We start from the raw sequence: 17,793 nt of genomic DNA, 5'->3' as shown, positions 1-17,793 counted from the left end.
GGGAGCCACCCTGGAATGTCTCCATCAGCTCCTACTTGTCCCAAAGGTGATGTTAAGCTGATGTGGGGGGCAGTGTGAATCACTAACCAGGAGACTTGGGTTCTAATTCTAAATTTAGCTTAAAAGCCTCACTTTCCTGCTTCTAGGACACCTTCCTTGAGGATTTCCTCCAAGTTGCCAGTATCCTTGTCTTAATCACTTGTCTGGGCATCACACACCATGCTGTGTTGCTAATTAGCCTCTACTAGTGGCTTCCCCACCCCTTGTCTCCTAACAGCACCATAAATGCTTTCAGTGGAGGAACTGAGACTTAAGCTTTCCATGTCCCTGCAGTTCCTAGTGTACAGGATAATCACAGAAAGGATATGCTGAGGGGACCTCCAACTTGTCTGACCAACCATCTCCTTTTGTAGAAGAAACTAAAGTTAGGAATGGCATAGCCCCAACAATCAGAGCTGGTTGTGATGGGATTTTGGACACAAGAACAAAGAAAAGCCCAGGGAAAACAAAATCTGGCCACAAGTAAGCGATATCATTAGAGAGAAAGTTGCATATGTGCAGATCAAGAAAGAAACTCCTTAAATAAGCTTTCTCTCCCCCAGTAAAACCCCGGAATCCATTGACCCTGGGATGAGTTACATAAGCCTCACTCTCTTTCAGAAGGGAAAGGATGCTTTTATTACTCAATTCGGTTGTTGGCATGGAGTTGTTATTTATTTGTTTTAACAGTGTTTTCCATTATTAGCTATTTTCCTTTCATTTTATACCCTTAGTTACATTAAGCACATTTCAGATAAGTTAGATATATTTATTCTGGTAATGATAAGTAATACAAATATTTTATGCAGACTACCTTAAAATTGAACATCTGAAAATAAGATGACATCTGTCATACGATTATCTAGACATATACATGCATGTGAGCAACTATGTGTGTGTGTAGCCTTTGAAATGGATTAAAAGAATAGATAGATGGGTACTTTATATAGACACATAGATATCTATGTGTATATACAGATATAAACATCATTGCCAATTGCCATCCAGTAATAACTTAGTATATGATGTAACCTTAAACAGTTGTAACAATATCTATTTTTATCTATATAACATCTATCTATCTGGTGCTCTATGCAGTTACAGATATAAGTCTACACATTTCATATAATCTACTTCCTGTGGCATCTATCATTAAATTATGTGTGTGTGTGTGTATTGATAGTGTGCACATGGCATATTTATGGTTAAGAATATAAATGCCCAAATATATATACAACATTTTGGCCGGGTGCAGTGGCTCACGCACGTAATCCCAGCACTTTGGAAAGCTGAGGCAGGTGTATGGCCTGAGGTCAGGAGTTCAAGACCAACCTGACCAACATGGTGAAACCCCGTCTCTACTAAAATACAAAAATTAGCTGGGCATGGTGGTGCATGCCTGTAATCTCAGCTACTTGGGAGGCTGAGGCAGGAAAATCACTTGAACCTGAGAACATGAGGTTGCAGTGAGCCGAGATTGTGCCATTGTGCTCCAGCCTGAGCAACAAGAATGAAACTCCATCTCAAAAAAAAACTAATTGTTATCATCCAGAATCCAGAATAAACTCTGAACTTTTGATGTCAACCAAGGTGTATAATAGCTATATATATATATATATATATGCTAAGAGAAGATGTGTTGCTCTTCTTATTCTCTTTAAGAAAGTTTAACCCTGTCTCTACTCAAAATACAAAAAAATTAGCCAGGCGTGGTGGTGGGCACCTGTAGTCCCTACTACTTGGGAGACTGAGGCAGGAGAATGGCATGAACCCGGGAAGCGGAGGTTGCAGTGAGCCGAGATCACGCCACTGTAGTCCAGCCTGGGTGACAGAGCAAGACTCCATCTCAAAAAAAAAAAAAAAGAAAAAAAAGAAAGTTTACAAGTCATATGGATTTTTCTCTTCCAAAGTAGCATAAGGTCCAATGGATCCCATAAATTCAGAGTGAATTTAGGAGCCCTGTCTTTCACTGGGATCAGACCCTTCGTCTGACGGCGGCAAGACAGACCAGACTAGCAGACCGCAGAGCACCGAGAAGAGGTGTCTTGGGTGCTGCTAAGTGTGTAATCAGCGTTGCCAGCATTTCCATTCTACACGCTGTGATGACATGTTACTTGCCTTGCAACTCCTGTCTGGACCTGGGTCTCAGGAGGATGGTGAGAGCGAGAAGCCACTCAAATGTGGTGCTCGAGGTTCAGGCAAAGGGTGAGATACTTACCATACACTATCACTACCCTTGTCCAGGGGGTTTCCCATGCGGTCGTAGTACACATCCACACTGAGATTTCGGTCTGTGTCATGAGCTGAGCTGAAGTTGGTGATCACCCGGGAAGGAATCCCCAAAGACCGCAGCGCTGCAAGTCAGGGTGGGCATGAGAACTCAGGTGGTGGAGACGGTACCTTGGCATAGCCCACTGCCACCCACTGACCCAGCGAAGGCACACCACACCCAAGGTACCTGTGTTGAGGGTCCCAGCAAAGACCCAGCACTGGCCATATCGGACTGGGCTGAAGCCAGATTTTTTCCAGTCCTTGAGGATCTCCACGCTGCCGTTCCAGTTCCTTGGGTCACGACCACCCGTGTAAGTGCCGCTCCAATTCCCAGCAAGCACACCGTTGTCATCATTGCTATTGATCTGGGCAGAAACCACCCCCCAAAATGAGTCAGCACTAATGCCTTTCCTAGGGAGACTGACATGCAGAATTCAGAGGACAAGGTGGGGAGATGAGGAAGGAAGCCAAGGACCATGATTGAACTTTTCTTTGTCTTTCTAGGTGACTTGGGGATGATCATTGTAACACTTAACCCCTAGGGGTATGGAGTGGTTTACGAGTTTAGAGGTGCTTTCCCAAACAGGCCATGTTTGATTGTCCTTGATCCACACGTCATTCCTGTGTGGCAGCCTGACATGGGAAACAGACAGCACAGCTTGCCTGTGGCAAGGCAGGGCACAAATCCAGCTTGCAGAGGACTTCTGGTAGGAAAGAATTCACAGGCTACCACTGTTATCTGTCTGCCTGGGAGTCCATGGTTTGAAACTCTTTTTTGGTGTATGGTCTTACAAAAAGATCACTGTATTTATTTATTTATTTATTATTTTCTGATATGGAGTCTCTCTCTGTCACCCAGGCTGGAGTGCAGTGGCGTGATCTTGGCTCACTGCAAGCTTCGCCTCCCAGGTTCAAGCAATTCTTCTGGCTCAGCCTCCTGAGTAACTGGTATTATGCGTGCCACCATGCCCGGCTAGGTTTTGTATTTTTGGTAGAGATGGGGTTTCACCATGTTGGTCAGGCTGATCTCAAGTGATCCGCCTATGTCGGCTCCCAAAGTGCTGGGATCATAGGCGTGAGCCACCGCACCCCTGCCAGAAAGTCACTTTAGAACTTCAGCAACTAACTTCTTCTTGGAAAGAATAAAGATAGAGTATTCCTTTTCTTTCATTCATTCAGCTATTTGTTCGTTTGTTAGTTTACTCGTTCATTTATTCAATTTAAGGCAAGGTTCTTATCTAAGTGACACAACCAAGAGGCAGCCTGAAAAGATCACTGGACTAGAAATCAAGAGACCTGAGCTCCATTGTCTTTTAGGGACACACCTGGAAATATTTACAGGTGAAATGATGACAAATGTGTAATGTCTAAGATTTATCAAATCATGTGTGAAAGAGAGGGTCAGAGATGAAATGACACCGGCCTTGAAGGGGTAATTGTTGAAGCTTGAGATGCATACACAGGAGTTCATTATGCTTTTCTCTCTACTTTTATATAGGTCTGAACTTTTCCACAATAAAAGTTAAAAGAGAAAAGGAGACAGCGAGGTTACAAGCCCCACTTTGCCACTTGCCAACTTGATGATTGCACAAAGGTCTGTTCACCTCTCCAGGCCTTAGTTCTTCACCTTCCAATAGGGAAGAGAATTTTCAAGGGAAAGTTAAGACAAAGGCGCTCGGAGGTGTCTTCTGTAGTCAAGGGTCAGGGTTTATGAAACTTTGGCTGTCGTTTATCTAAACTGTGCAATGAGAGGCTGGACCAGGATCTCCGAGGGCTCCTCCAGCCTGTGTGTCTTACTCCCTCTCCTTGGAGTGCCTGTAAGGGGCAAGGCCTATGAGAATGGACAGTCTGGACACAAAAGGATCCCTGCCCAGAACAGGCCGTGGCCAGCCTTGCCACCCCTCAGTGCAGTGGTGAGTTCTGCACCCCTTCCAGGAGGGCCTGGGCTGTCATGGCAGAGTCAGGCAAGACAGAGCCTCCTTCAAGACAGAAGGTTGTGCAGTCCTTCCCCATCTCCTGAGTCACTGGTGCCCCAGCCTCCAAAGTGGCTATCAGCATGGTCATCTCTGGCTGAAAGCTGGGCATTTCAAAGCTCTGCACAGGCCATAATTAGTTCATGGCCCAGCCCAGCTGGGAGGTCTGAACGGAGCATCTGGGAGGTGCAGCTGAGGAAATTGGCTCCACGATAAAGTGGTTTGGCCCTGGGGTGCGAGTGAGTCAGTGGCTGCAGGAGCCTCTGGCCTCACCCACTCTCTCCTAGGACAAAGAGGCTCAGCTTTCTAAGTCACCAGGGCTTTAATCAAACCTCTTCCAGGCCATTTGGTTTCAAGATTCTGCTCCAGGCTCACTTCCTCTCCATACCCTCCCTCAGCTACTCAGGTCCTCGTTCATCTCCTTAGAGCCTCTGAGTTCCCCGGGCCACCTTACTCCTTTCCTGCCAGGCTCAGTCTAAGAGTCAGCTCTTTCCAGAAGCCCTCTCAGAGGCACTCCACATATTTATTATGCAGCTGAGAAGTTGTTCACATTTCTAACCAAGTAACTAGCTCATTAGCATGAACATATCCAACTCAAAAGTCAAGAGCTCAAGAAATGCCTAAACCATGAACCATAGAAATAAATAAATAAAGGTTACAGAATTTCTGGGCAATTACTTAGTTTAAGAGGGTTAAAGTAAAGAATTCACTTTGACTTTTCACCTTTTTTTTTTTTTGGAGACAGGTTCTTACTCTGTCACCCAGGCTGGAGTACAGTAGTGCAATCATAGCTCACTGCAGCCTGCGACCAATGGACTCATGCAATCCTCCCAGCTCAGTCTCCTGAGTAGCTGGGACTACAGGCATGTGCCACAATGCCTGGCTCCTTGTGTGTGTGTGTAGATGAGGTCTCACTATGTTGCCCAGGCTGGTCTCAAACTCCTGGGCTCGAGTGATTCCCTGCCTCAGCCTCCCAAAGTCCTGGGATTACAGGTGTGATCCACTGCACCTGATCATGACTTTTTGCTTTTTAACTTACAACTTTTGAGCAGGTTGATCTAGGTTTAGATATTTTGGACAAATATTTTTGGAAACAGGGTCTTACTCTATAACCCAGGCCTGAGTGCAGTGGTGCCATCATAGCTGACTGTAACCTCAAGCTCCTGGGTTCAAGTAGTCCTCCTGCCTCAGCCTCCCGAGTAGCTGGACTACAGGTATGTGCCACCATGCTTGGTTAATTTTTGTTTGTTTGAGATAGGGTCTTACTCTGTCACCCAGACTGGAACACAGTGGCATGATCTTGGCTCACCACAATCTCTACCTCCTGGGCTCAAGTGATCCTTCCACCTCAGCCTCCCAAGTAGCTGGGACTACAGGCACATGCAACCATGTCCTGCTAATTTTTTTTTTTTTTTTTGTAGAGACAGGGTTTGCCATGTTGTCCAGGCTAGTCTTGAACTCCTGGGCTCAAGTCATCCACCTGTCAAAGTGCTGGGATTACAGGTGTGAGCCACTGTGTCTGCCTATGCCTGGCTAGGTTTGTTTTTGTTTTGTTTTGTTTTGTTTAATTTCTGTAGAGATGAGATCTCACTGTGTTACCCAGGCTGGCAGCAAATTCCTGGGCTCAAGCCATCTTCCCACCTCCATCTCCCAAAGCACTGGGATTAGAGGCGTGAGCCACCACGCCCAGACTGGATGGAGACATTCTCTATGCAATGAGCGCAGAGCCATAGATGCCTCCTAGGGGATCTAGCTTGTGTGTGTGTGAGTGTGAGAGAGAGAGAGAGATTGTGAGTGTGTGAGTGTGTGTGTGTGTGTATGTTGTAGGGGCACAGGCCTTTTCCATGAAGGCCTTGTTCTGGTCTGACTCGCATGCTGTGTGGTTTGAACAAGCCACTTCAGCTCTCCAAGCTTGTTTCCCCATCTAGATCATGAATGAGGCAGCCTACCATCTGACACTCTGGGCTGTGCTCTGGGCTGCGGAAGAGATGAGTTAGGCAAAGGAGGTCACCACCTCCAGCTCAATAGGGGTCTCGCTTCCTTTCCCAGGAGGCCCAATGATGGAGCAGAGCCCTAGATTTGCATTCTCCCATCTTTGGCAGGCACCCAAAGAGCAAGTTCCCTTTTCCTCTGAGAAAGGCTTCATGATGTGGTGGAAAGGACTTTGAAGCTGGCTGGACCTGTGTCTGGCTCTGCCTCTGCCGCATACTCACTGTGTGCCTCAGGCAAGCCCTGTAACTTAGAGGGGCCTTGTGCTCCAAGTTGGTAAAATGTGTATGATTCTAACCACCAGCTGTAATTGGTGAGGCTTTAATGAGATGACATATATAAAGAGTGTGCGTGCCTAGCCCACAGGTGGTGTTCAATATATGATGACAACTAGTTGTGATCATTTTCCTGTTACTCACCATGGCACTCAGCACCCGACCAACATATTTGGGGTCATTTCTGCGGGCCACATCAGTAGCAGGGTCACGGCGGAAATTCAGACTCCTATCCAAGATTGAGAGGCAGATGCTCAGAATGTCTTCTTCAAACTGTTCAGAATGAGACCATACATTACAATGAAAGAAATGACAAGGAGAGTTGGCTCAAGAAGGGAACTACACTGGTGAGAACCACAGGAACTGTCAGATCCTTTGACTCTGTGGCCTCTGGAACTGAGAGCTACTGAGGACAGCCACCATGCCCAGCCCTCAACCCCGCAAACTCATCCAGAGCACTCACTACACACAAGACCCTGTGTATTTCCTCAAAGACAGTGTTTGAAACAAAAAACCAAAAAAGAGAGGAAAGGATAATAAATTAAAAAATTATAAAAAAGAAAAAAGCATAAGACCTTGTGCAAACTCTCCTAAAGTGAATGCATGGGAGGTGGCCTGGTCTAGCCGACGCCCTGGCTGCCACAAACCTCAGGAGCAAGCCGTTTAGCCTGTCTGGCCTTGATTTCTCCATCTGTATAATCAGGCCAAACTCATCTCAGAGTTTTCTTCTGTCTCTGACTCCCATCCTTTTTTTTTTTTTTTTTTTTGAGACGGAGTCTTGCTCTGTCACCCAGGCTGGAATGCAGTGGCGCGATCTTGGCTCATTGTGACCTCCACCTCCTGGGTTCCCCCTGGGTTCGAGTGATTTTCCTGCCTCAGTCTCCCAAGTAGCTGGGATTGCAGGCCCACACCACCACACCCAGCTAATTTTTGTATTTTTAGTAGAGACAGGGTTTCGCCATTTTGGACAGGCTGGTCTTGAACTCCTGACCTCAGGTGATCCACCTGCCTCAGTCTCCCAAAGTGCTGGGATTATAGGCATGAGTCACCGCACCTGGCCTGCCTACAATCTTGAACGCGTTATTGAGACTCCTGGAGAACTAGTTATAAAAATAAAATCTCTTGTTAAGTATATGTATTTGAAGCGATTTTCACAAAATAAGACTTAATTGAAGTCATTGCTTCTCAAACTGAGAAGGCTGAGCTCCTCTTGACTTAGGTCTTTGCATTTGCTTTTCCTTCTGCCTGATGCTCTTTCCCAGGATCTCTGTCTGGTGCCCTCATCTCCTTCAGGTTCCTGATGAAAGGCTCCTTTCTAAGTGAGGCCCTCCCTGACCATGCCATCAAAAAAAAAAAAAAAAAAAAAAAAAAAAAAACCCTCTGTTCCACTCCTAGGTGCACTCTATTCACTATCCTTCTCTTTTTTCCTTCCTCACAATAAAGGAGATAGCCAACTTGCTCCAGTTGACTACAGACAGGGTCTGTAGATGGTCCAAGCACACATCCTTCTGATATCCAAGGCACCCCACCCAAGGTGCTTTATTCTAATGCCTTTGTCTGGTGGACAAAATAAAAAGTGGAGGGCATACCTGAAGTTTTCTAAACTGACCAAATCTGAGAACTCTGTAGACTCAAATGGGCATCACTGTAATAAAGGACCAAGAGGGTGTGGCTTGGAAAGGTTGAGTGGGCACACTAAGGAAGTTTCATCACATTTTTACATGGAATGAAAAACAGAAGCTACATCACTGTCCCCAGTGTCTCTAGGGGGCCTTATATCTATGTGTGCATCCTGGCACCAATACTACTTCACTGCATCAATTGAGTTATGTGTATGTTCTGTCTTGCCCACTAGATTGCGACCCCTTCAAAGATGATCTGTCTTATTCATCTCCTGTATCCTTAGTGTGGATCCCAGGGTCTGACACATAATAGGTGGCCAATGAAAGTCTTCTGAATGCATGAACAAATAGAAGGGCAGGCAGATGGACAGATGTGGGACTTCCCATTGATCTGTGGGGCAAGCTGCTGAGCTTCTTGGGTAAAAGGGACATTACCCTCAGCCTCCTTATGACCCTTTTACCTGTCCAAAGTTCCAGCCAATCATGCTAATTCGATTTGTGCTTCCCACATAGATGATGCCGGCATCTTCCTGAACATACTCTTCTCTCTCAGCATGGTTACCCATAAAGACGCTATCCGCTGTTTGATACAAAAAGCAGACACCAGGGACTAGAATCCTAGGAGGACTGTAGGGATCATTCCTCCTCTTCTCCAACTCCTGAACTGGCCTGGGGGTCAGAGCAAGCCCCACCTTTAGCCCTCCCCTGACCCTTGGGTTGAAATTCTTCCAACTCCAATTGTGGGAACTATGAGCTGGAAAGAGAAGCTAGGATGACTTGAGGGTCTGAAAATGAGACCCTGGGGATGAGACACCTGCTCTTTCTGGCAGGAAGCTATCTCCAAGCTGTGGAATTATACTGTGGTATTGTCCCTTAAAATGAACCATGCTATGCAGTTTGTAAAAGCTCAATGTGATCTCGACAATATTCCCAGAAGAAACAGCAGGATGTCCATTTAATGGTGAGGACTTGGAGAGATAGAGGGACTGCCCAGACTCAGACGCTGCTGAAGTGTCAGAGCTCCTCATTTCTAGCTTCTGCACCCTTTCCACAGCCCATGGACTTTCCCTAATCAAACTTGAGCCTGTGAAGATCATTTCCCCCATCCCCTTTCTCTTTTCTAGCTTAGGCCAGGGCTGAGAGTGTGGGTGGTTAGACACCTACCGTTCAGCCAGGGGTTAAAAAGCAGTATGAACGTCCCAAGTTTCACAGAGGAGACGCCGCCCTGGGAGGAGATCTGGAGGGCCATTGTGTACTGTCCTATGGGTGCGCTGGCAGGACTGGAGATGCTAATAGTCAGAGTATTGCCATTGCTGGCCTGAAGCACCGCACTCCAGCCACCGCTACTGCCATTGGAGAGTGGAAACACAGCCTTCGTCATGGCCGACTCGGAGGGGTAAGGCCCTGTCAAAGAAGACAGAGGTTGAGAAAAACCAACAAGCACTGGTCAGACTGTGGAGAGACCAGGTTCCAATACAACCCCCGTCTGGGGGACATGAGCCAATGAAGCACCATATTCTGCCACTGGAAGTAACTGGAATGAACATACAGGCCAGATCCCTCTTGATTTGAGGATGGTGACTCTCAGTCAGGCTCAGAGATGGACAGCAACTTGCCCAAGGCCACATTGAATCATTGACAGAGCAAGGCTAGAGCCCAATGCCAGTGGTCCCACTATGGTCCCCATCACTCCTTGAATGCACAAGGGCTACTCAGGTATGTGTGTGTTTGGGCAGGGAGGGGAATGCGCAGGTACCTGTGGAGACAATGAACTCCAGTCTTTCGTTAGAGCCAAGGCCTTTGTTCATGAGCATTAAGACCTGGAAGTTTTGGCCTCTCCGCAAGATGAGCTCCCGGCTAGAGAACTTGTGTGTGTGATGCGCTTGTCGGTTGAAGGCCGTCTGCCAGTTGATACTCTGGAGTCCTAGAGCTGTGAGGCAGAAAAGAGAACCTGAAGTCCTAGGAGGCAAGGAATGGTGGTGTGGGGGAATGGTGTAAGTTACCAAAGAGCAGCTTTGGGGTGAGGCTTGTCGAGGGCAGAGCCAAATTCCTGGAAAGAATCACGTTAAAATCCAAAGACCTTGATCTTGCATAGCAAGAACATCACAACCTATTCCCATTCAGTCTTTCTAGTCTCAGTTATGCCAGCTCCCAGGATGCAAGATCACAGAAAATGCTCTGCCCTTTCAGACAGCTGAACCTCTGTGCATCCTGTTCCCACAGCTAAGAGTGTCTTTTCCCCTCCATCTGCTGAGCTGTCACTCGGCCCTTAGGGAACAGGCCAAATGTTCAGTGGAACTCCATCCAATCAATGAGGAGAACTATGTCACCAGAGCGCCTACATTCTGTCTGCTTTCAGCATTTCTCATTGCTTTGTGGATGGGGGCTCCAACAGAACTGAAGTGAGGAGCCGGGCATGGTGGCTCATGCCTGTAATCCCAGTACTTTGTGTGGCTGAGGTAGGCAGATCACCTGAGGTCAGGAGCTTGAGACCAGCCTGGCCAACATGGTGAAACCCCGTCTCTACTAAAAATACAAAGAATTAGCTGGGCGTGGTGATGCACACCTGTAATCCCAGCTACTCAAGAGGCTGAAGCAGGAGAATCACTTGAATCTGGGAGGCGGAGGTTACAGTGAGCCGAGGTCACAACCATTGCACTCCAGCCTGGGCGACAAAAGCAAAACTCTGTCTCAAAAAAAAAAAAAAAAAAAAAAAAGAATGGAAGGGAGGATACTTCTCTCACACCCATCATCCTGGTTGGGCTTCTTTGTTGTACCCTTGTGTGTACCCAGACGCCAAGCATGTTTCGCCTCTCCAGCATCCAGCAAATGTTTACTTTTGCATCCTTTACCTTCCCTGTATTTGTAACGCCTTGGTGTTGACCTGGGCCTCTGATGCTAGGGAGGCTGGCGGAGACTCTGAGCAGTGTTTCTAGGACTAGTGATTGGGGAATCCTTGGCCCAGAGGGGACTTGCAAATGCTCACTGGCAAGAGCTGTTTATAGGAGCAGGTCAAAGGCCATGAATGACCTGGATAAGACTCGAGGACAAACATCTCAAAATCCACCCTCCTGATTTCTTCTCACATGATTGTGAAGATGACGGAGCTAAACTGAGAAGGGTTTATGAGAGATGCCACGATGTACCAAGTGTTCGCTGAAAGAAACTTTTTGGGAAATCTTCCTATGAGTTATGTTTAAGAGGTTACGTCACCCATTCTTCTGCAAACCAAACTGGTCTCTGTCTTTACAAAGAGGCCACAGCTCTAATGAGAGTGTGAGGGTGCATTCCAGTGCCAGACACAGCTCTTTTTTATATGTGTCCATCTGTCTGCATCAGAACATCCCTTTTTAATCTTTTATTCTATTTTATTTTTGAGGCAGGATCTGGCTCTGTTGCCTCAGGCTGGAGTGCAGTGGTGTGATCTTGGCTCACTGCAACCTCTGGCTCCTGGACTCAAGGGATTCTCCCACCTCAGCCTCCCCATTGGCTGGGACTACAGGCATGAGCCACCACTCCCAGCTAACTTCTGTATTTTCTGTAGAGACAGAGTTTTGTCATATTGCCCAAGTTGGCCTCAAACTCCTGGGCTCAAGTGATCTGCACGCCTTGGCATCCCAGAGTGCTGGGATTACAGGCATGAGCCACTGCACCCGGCGCCCTCTTGATCTTTCTATTCTGATGCCTAGTGCACTGCTTGACTGTATTAGGATAATTAGATAAATAAATGGATGAAGGAATAAATGAACAAAGAAAAGACTAATGTCATGAGATAATCGTCATGACAACAGCTCAAAATTTAGTCTACAAGGAAAAGTGAATATGAAGTATTCATTCAATAAAAATATTAGAGCAACTATTATTCATAGGACATTGTGTGAGGCACAATGTTGGGAGTGTAAACGTGTATGAAGTGTAGTTGTAACTCTCCAAGAGCTTCAGCAGTGGATAAGACAAGCATAAGTGATCATGAATGATGGAATGGGGTAAATCCAGGAAAGGTGTATGAGAGATGCAGGCAGGAAAAAAAAAAATCACTTTCAGTTGTAGGGATCAGGAAAAGCTACACTGAAAATGCTGGGCCTTGAAAGGAGAGAGAATTTTGTCAGGGGCCCATAGAGCAGCCTGCATTCTAGACGGTGGGAAGGAGAGGCTCAAAGGCACAAGAGAAGGAGTGATGCTATTTGTCTAGAGCAGGGGCCCTTCGTGGAGAAGAGAGAAAGGTGAGACAGGAGCGAGTGGGGGCCAGGGCAGGACTGGGGAGGGGCTTCCACTCAAGAGCACTGGAGATGGGGTGGAGGGTCACCATAGGTACCCTCTCCAGTAAAATGCAGGCTCCCTGGGATGGTGAGCCAACCTGCTGTTGGAGAGAGGGGACTCAAGAGATGAGCTTACTCCCAGTTCAGGGTGCTAAATTCATTCATTCAAACATCCACTCACTCATTCATTTAACAAATATTCATTGAAAGAATAAATTAATAGATTTTTGCACAAATTCAGGGAAACTGAGACATTCGTGCAATCAACAAGGATCTGTTGAATGAAGGGAAGAAATAAGGGAGGACAGAAAGGACAGAGGGAGCAGGGGGAAAATGAGCATTCCTGTACCTGAGTAGCCAACAGAGACAGCCCAGAACTCAGACACTGGCAAACACTGAGCCCTAGATGGCTGTGTACAGCTGATAGATGCCAGATCTCTCTAGGGAAACGGCCCCCAACTTTCTCCCCTCTCCTCCTGCCAATCTTGCTCACTACTTTCTGTGCATCCCAGCCAGTTGCAATTTGGTAGAGCTTTACTCGCTTTAGAAAAAAGAATGGCTGGCCGGGTGCAGTGGCTTACACCTATAATCCCAACACTTTGGGAGGCCGAGGTGGGTGGGTCATTTGAGGTCAGGAGTTCGAGGCCAGCCTGGCCAACATGGCAAAACCCCATCTCTACTAAAAATTAAAAAATTAGCCTGGCATGGTAGCGCATGCCTGTAATCACAGCTACTCAGGAGGTTGAGGCAGGAGAATCACCTGAACCTGAGAAGTGGAGCTTGCGGTGAGTTGAGATCATGCCACTGCACTCCAGCCTGGGTGACAGAGCAAGATTCCATCTCAAAATTAAAAAAAAGAAAAAAGAAAGCAAAGAAAAGAAAAACAAAAGAGAAGAGCTCTCAAATAAAAACCTCTGGAAATATATATTTTTAAAAAACAAGAACTCTATGGAACATATGGTTTCAGACCACTTGAGCCTTCCTAGAGATTTTTCACCCCACCCCCAAATCCCAAAGGACGCATGTCCTTTTCCAGATAAAGCTCACTCTAGACCACGAGTTCTTTGAAAGTAGAAAGTCCGTCTCCAGAAGGCTTTGTCCAGCACAGAGGTAAGGAAAGAGGGGCAGGGTACTCAGCATCTCTTGCTGGCACCTGCCTCTCCCAACAGGCCCACACCCTTCTTTGCTCCACCAAAGCTCATGCATTGTTTGCTGCGGCTGTGTCAATAGTAGAGGCCCCTCCCATTCATCCCAGAGACCAATGTCTTGTCCCTAGAGAGGATGAAAAAGAAAAGACTGAGCTCCAGGGTGCCTCCCAACAGGGAAACCTGCAGAAAGAACATGAGGGGCACTTTGCATGCCCCACTAGGTCAGACCTGGGGTGACTGTGGTGGTGGTGATCATACTATTAGCTGAAGTTTACTGGGCATTTGTGTGCCAGCCATCTTTCAAAGTGTTTATGTGCATTAGCTCATTAACTCTATGAGGCAGACACTTGCAGACGTCCTGTTTTACAGACAAGGAAGCTAAGGTGTAGAGAAACCAGGTACCTTGGTCACGGTCACCCCACTCCACAGTGGAGGACTGCAGGCTCCAGAGCCCACACTCATCATCTCTGCCTTTTCTGACACCAAGCATGAGTCCCGGCAGCACCAACAAGCCTTGCTCTCTGTTAGGGTGGCTGTGGGATGTGCGAGACTGCTGCAAGCTGGAGGAGGAGGAGGAAAAGTGGGGCTCACTTTTGTCATCAGCCTTCTTTATGCCAACTGCTATGCGCAGTCCACAGCACACGTTATGTATGTGGTCAATGAAATCTTACAATGAGAAACCAAGGCTCAGAGACCAGGTAGTTTATCTGAGGTCACATACCTGGAAATTGGCAGAGCCAGGATTCTGAACCCAGGTGTGGCATAATGAGAAATATATATTTGATCTCTGCTTTCTCTTGGCACAAAGTTCCTGAAACCCTTGGAACCTCCAAAATGATGAGTGACTTTTTGTATGCTAATGAGATGACTGGTACTGGCAGCTCCTGGATAGCCTCAGGACGGGAGCTGGTTGCCAGGGGAGCCAACCAGTGATTAGAGACTTGGGACTTTCAGCCTCATGCCCACTACCCACTTCCACAGAGGGGAGAGGGACTGGAGGTTGATTCATCACCAATGACTGCTGACTTAATGAATCATGCCTAAGAATGAAGCCTTCATAAAAACCCAAACCCCAAAGGATGGGGCCTGAGGAGCCTCCAGGCTGAACTCATGGAAGTGCTGGGAGGGGGACATGGGGGCTCTGCGCCCCTCCCCACACCTTATCCCAGGCACCTTTTCCATCTGGCTGCTTCTGAGTTGTATCCTTTTATCATAAACTGGTCATCTGTTTTCCTGAGTTCTGTAGGCTGTTCTAGCAAATCTTCAAACCTGAGAAGGGGCTGGTGGGAACTCCTGATTTAAATCTGGTCGGTCAGAAGCACAGGTGACAACTTCTGAAGCACTGGCATCTGAAGTGGGGCAGTCTTGTGGGACTGAGAGGCGTGTGCACACCCTGTGGGCTGTGTGCTAACTCCCAACAGTGTGAGAATTGAGTTGAGTTGTAGGACACCCAGTGGTGTCCACAGAGAATCGCTTGGTATGAGAACAAACCCCACACATTTGGCGGCTAGGAAGTATTAAGAGTGGTCTGGAAGAGAAAATGGCGTTTCCTCTCCACCAGGTCTTACTGACTCTACCCTGTCACTGTGGTCCTGAAACCTTTTGGAAGAGCGTCTCATGTAGGATTTTGAGTCCAGAAAGTGCCCTAGGTGGTGAGGGGCCCTCATGCTGCATCGTACACCTGCTGGCGTTTGGATTCTGACAGAGGAGAGACACCGAGCTCCTGGAAGGAAAACATCTCTTCCAAAAGAACTGTCTTCACGGGAGCTGGACAAAGGGGACAGCCTGCCCTGCATCCCCGAGTAGGGGTGCCAGCTGAGAGCGTGCTCATCAAGCTTCCGGTGTGGTTCTGAACCGTTCACCAGCTGCCTCCCTCAGTCATCATCCTGTCCCTTAACCCTAGGATTGCTCTGCCAGCCCCCAAATCAAGGATCCAATGATCCTGTCTCCCTAACCCCAAAGCCCTTGACATGGCACTCATCACAGCCCACCCTGTCAGAATGTGTAGGAAAGGAGAGGAGGGAAAGGTATTCAGCCGTCTAAGGTTCTCAAGTTTACCGCTTTATGTATATTTATGAGCCTCAGGGCTGTCTTCTGCACCAGTCTGGGTGAAGGGAGGAGGAGAAGAGACAGGAGTCGCGTGATTCTTATAACTGACTCATCAACGTACATACTTAAAAGACATCAGCGGGAAAAGAAACCTTAGAGACCGATCACATACTCCTAACCCTTATTCCAGACGTGAGCACACGGAGGCCGCAGAGGTGCTTTGCCCACAGTGTGACATCTCCAAACTGATTCCTCGCCACCTCCCTGAGTTAATGCTTAACTCCAGTGTCAGGCCTGGGGCAATTTCTCAGATTTTTTTCCTGAGAACATCAGTGCCAGCAGCAATTCTAATGTGGTGGACTGCCAGATAAATATCTATCCTGATGTTCACTTGTTCCTTCTTTCCTGGTAATGAAATCCCCCATATGTACAGGCACTGCTTTCCCAGGCTCCACTCTGGCTCGGTGGCCATGAGGGTAAATTTGGGCCAAAAACTTATAGGCAGAAGTTATAGGTATTAACTTCCAGGAAATCTCTCTTTTAAAAAATTGAGGTAAAATTCACAACATAAAAATTGCCATTTAAAACATTTTAAAATGTACAATTCAGGGGCGTTTAGTACATTCACAACATGCAATTATCTCCACTATCTAGTGGCAGAACTTTCTCTTCACTCCCCAAAGAATCCCCCAATCCATTAGGAGGAACTCCCCATTTCCTCCTATCGCCAGCCCCTGCCAACTCCAGCTCTTTCTGTCTCTATGGATTTGCCTATCCTGGGCATTTCTTTTTCTTTTTGTTTCTTTTCTTTTCTTTTCTTTTTTTGAGATGGAGTCTCCCTCTGTTGCCCAGGCTGGAGTGCAGTGGTATGATCTTGGCCTCACTGCAACCACCGCCTCCCAGGTTCAAGTGATTCTCCTGCCTCAGCCTCCTGAGTAGCTGGGATTACAGGCGGGTGTTACCACGCCCGGCTAATTTTTTTTGTATTTTTGATAGAGATGGGGTTTCACCATGTTGGCCATCCTGGTGTCGAACTCCCGACCTCAAATTGTCCACCCACCTGGCCCCCTAAAGTGCTGGGATTACAGTCATGAGCCACCTCGCCCGGCCCTATTCTGGGCATTTCATAAATTAACAAATGGAATCACACAATGTGTGATTTGGGTCTCACTTATTTTACTTAGCGTAATGTTTTCAAGGCTCGGTCATGTTGGAGGATGTATCAGTAGTTCATTCTTTTCTTATGGCTGAATGATAGTCTATTACATGAATATTCCATGTTTTGTTGATGCATTCATCAGCTGATGGACATCTGGGTTGTCCCTACCTTTCAGCTACTCAGTAGTGCTGCTATGAATGTGTACTTGGTAATATTTGTTTGAATACCTGTTTTCAATTTTTATTTTATTTTTTATTTTTTAGAAAACCTCTTTATATAAACAGTTGGCAAATGCCCTTTGCCTGTTTTCTTCCTCTTGTTCCATCCTGCTATCTGGACATGGACAAGGTTCTAGCGGTTGTCTCAGACCATGCAGAACCATATGTACCCTAGCGATGGTGGAGAGGAGACTGGACAGAGCTGGGCCCTGAGAATGGTGCCACCACCTGGCCTGCCCAGAACTGCCTGCATACAGGCTGCTCATGCAAGGAAGAAATAAACCTCTGTCTTATTTTTCTAAGCTACTTTTTTTTTGGGGGGGGGGCATTCACCATCAATCACAGCCAAACATAATCACAAGTATGTTAATGTAACCCCTGCCCATTTATTCTGTGGTCCCTCTTTGGCAAAGGTCATGTGAAAAGCACAGAGAAAGACTCCAGATGTGAAAGGGAAGCTGCTATTCCGCCGTCTTAATCCTTGTCAGCCTGGCTCTGCAGTTGAATCACCTGCAGCAGACGAGTGAGAATGACTTGGTCGCCGGGTGTGTAATGGGGCTCTCATCTCCTATTCCAGAGAGGACCACCCCACAGAGGGGCTGACAGAGGGCCCAATATGGAGTGATGCTACTCTAGTGACTGGGACTATCCCTAGCCCCCACCCAGACTCTACTTCCCGTATCTTTTCTCTAGACATAGATGCATTTTTATTTTACAGAAGTCTAGAGTTAATGAGGGCTGATAGAAATGCTAAAAAGTGGCCGAGCACGGTGGCTCACACTTGTAATCCC

The 17,793-nt window shown here is 47.1% G+C and overlaps 1 protein-coding gene across 4 annotated transcripts in view; it reads right to left on the bottom strand.

The window, feature by feature from the left end:
• LOC105481628 (transglutaminase 3) overlaps nucleotides 1-17,793 on the bottom strand; it is a 137,830-nt gene that overhangs the window by 21,787 nt on the left and 98,250 nt on the right. For all 4 annotated transcript variants that reach the window (XM_024792766.2, XM_024792767.2, XM_024792768.2 and 1 more), the window contains 6 exons: nucleotides 9,926-10,099; nucleotides 9,334-9,573; nucleotides 8,631-8,749; nucleotides 6,692-6,820; nucleotides 2,498-2,675; nucleotides 2,258-2,393 (listed from right to left, as the gene is read on the bottom strand). In XM_024792766.2, coding sequence (XP_024648534.2) covers nucleotides 2,258-2,393; nucleotides 2,498-2,675; nucleotides 6,692-6,820; nucleotides 8,631-8,749; nucleotides 9,334-9,573; nucleotides 9,926-10,099 — 976 coding nt within the window. The remainder of the gene's footprint in view (nucleotides 1-2,257; nucleotides 2,394-2,497; nucleotides 2,676-6,691; nucleotides 6,821-8,630; nucleotides 8,750-9,333; nucleotides 9,574-9,925; nucleotides 10,100-17,793) is intronic.

Source organism: Macaca nemestrina, chromosome 15, assembly GCF_043159975.1.
Source record: "Macaca nemestrina isolate mMacNem1 chromosome 15, mMacNem.hap1, whole genome shotgun sequence".
Classification (NCBI taxonomy): Eukaryota; Metazoa; Chordata; class Mammalia; order Primates; family Cercopithecidae; genus Macaca; species Macaca nemestrina.
Note: the sequence above shows the minus strand (reverse complement) of the source record. Positions and strands in the feature narration are given on the sequence as shown.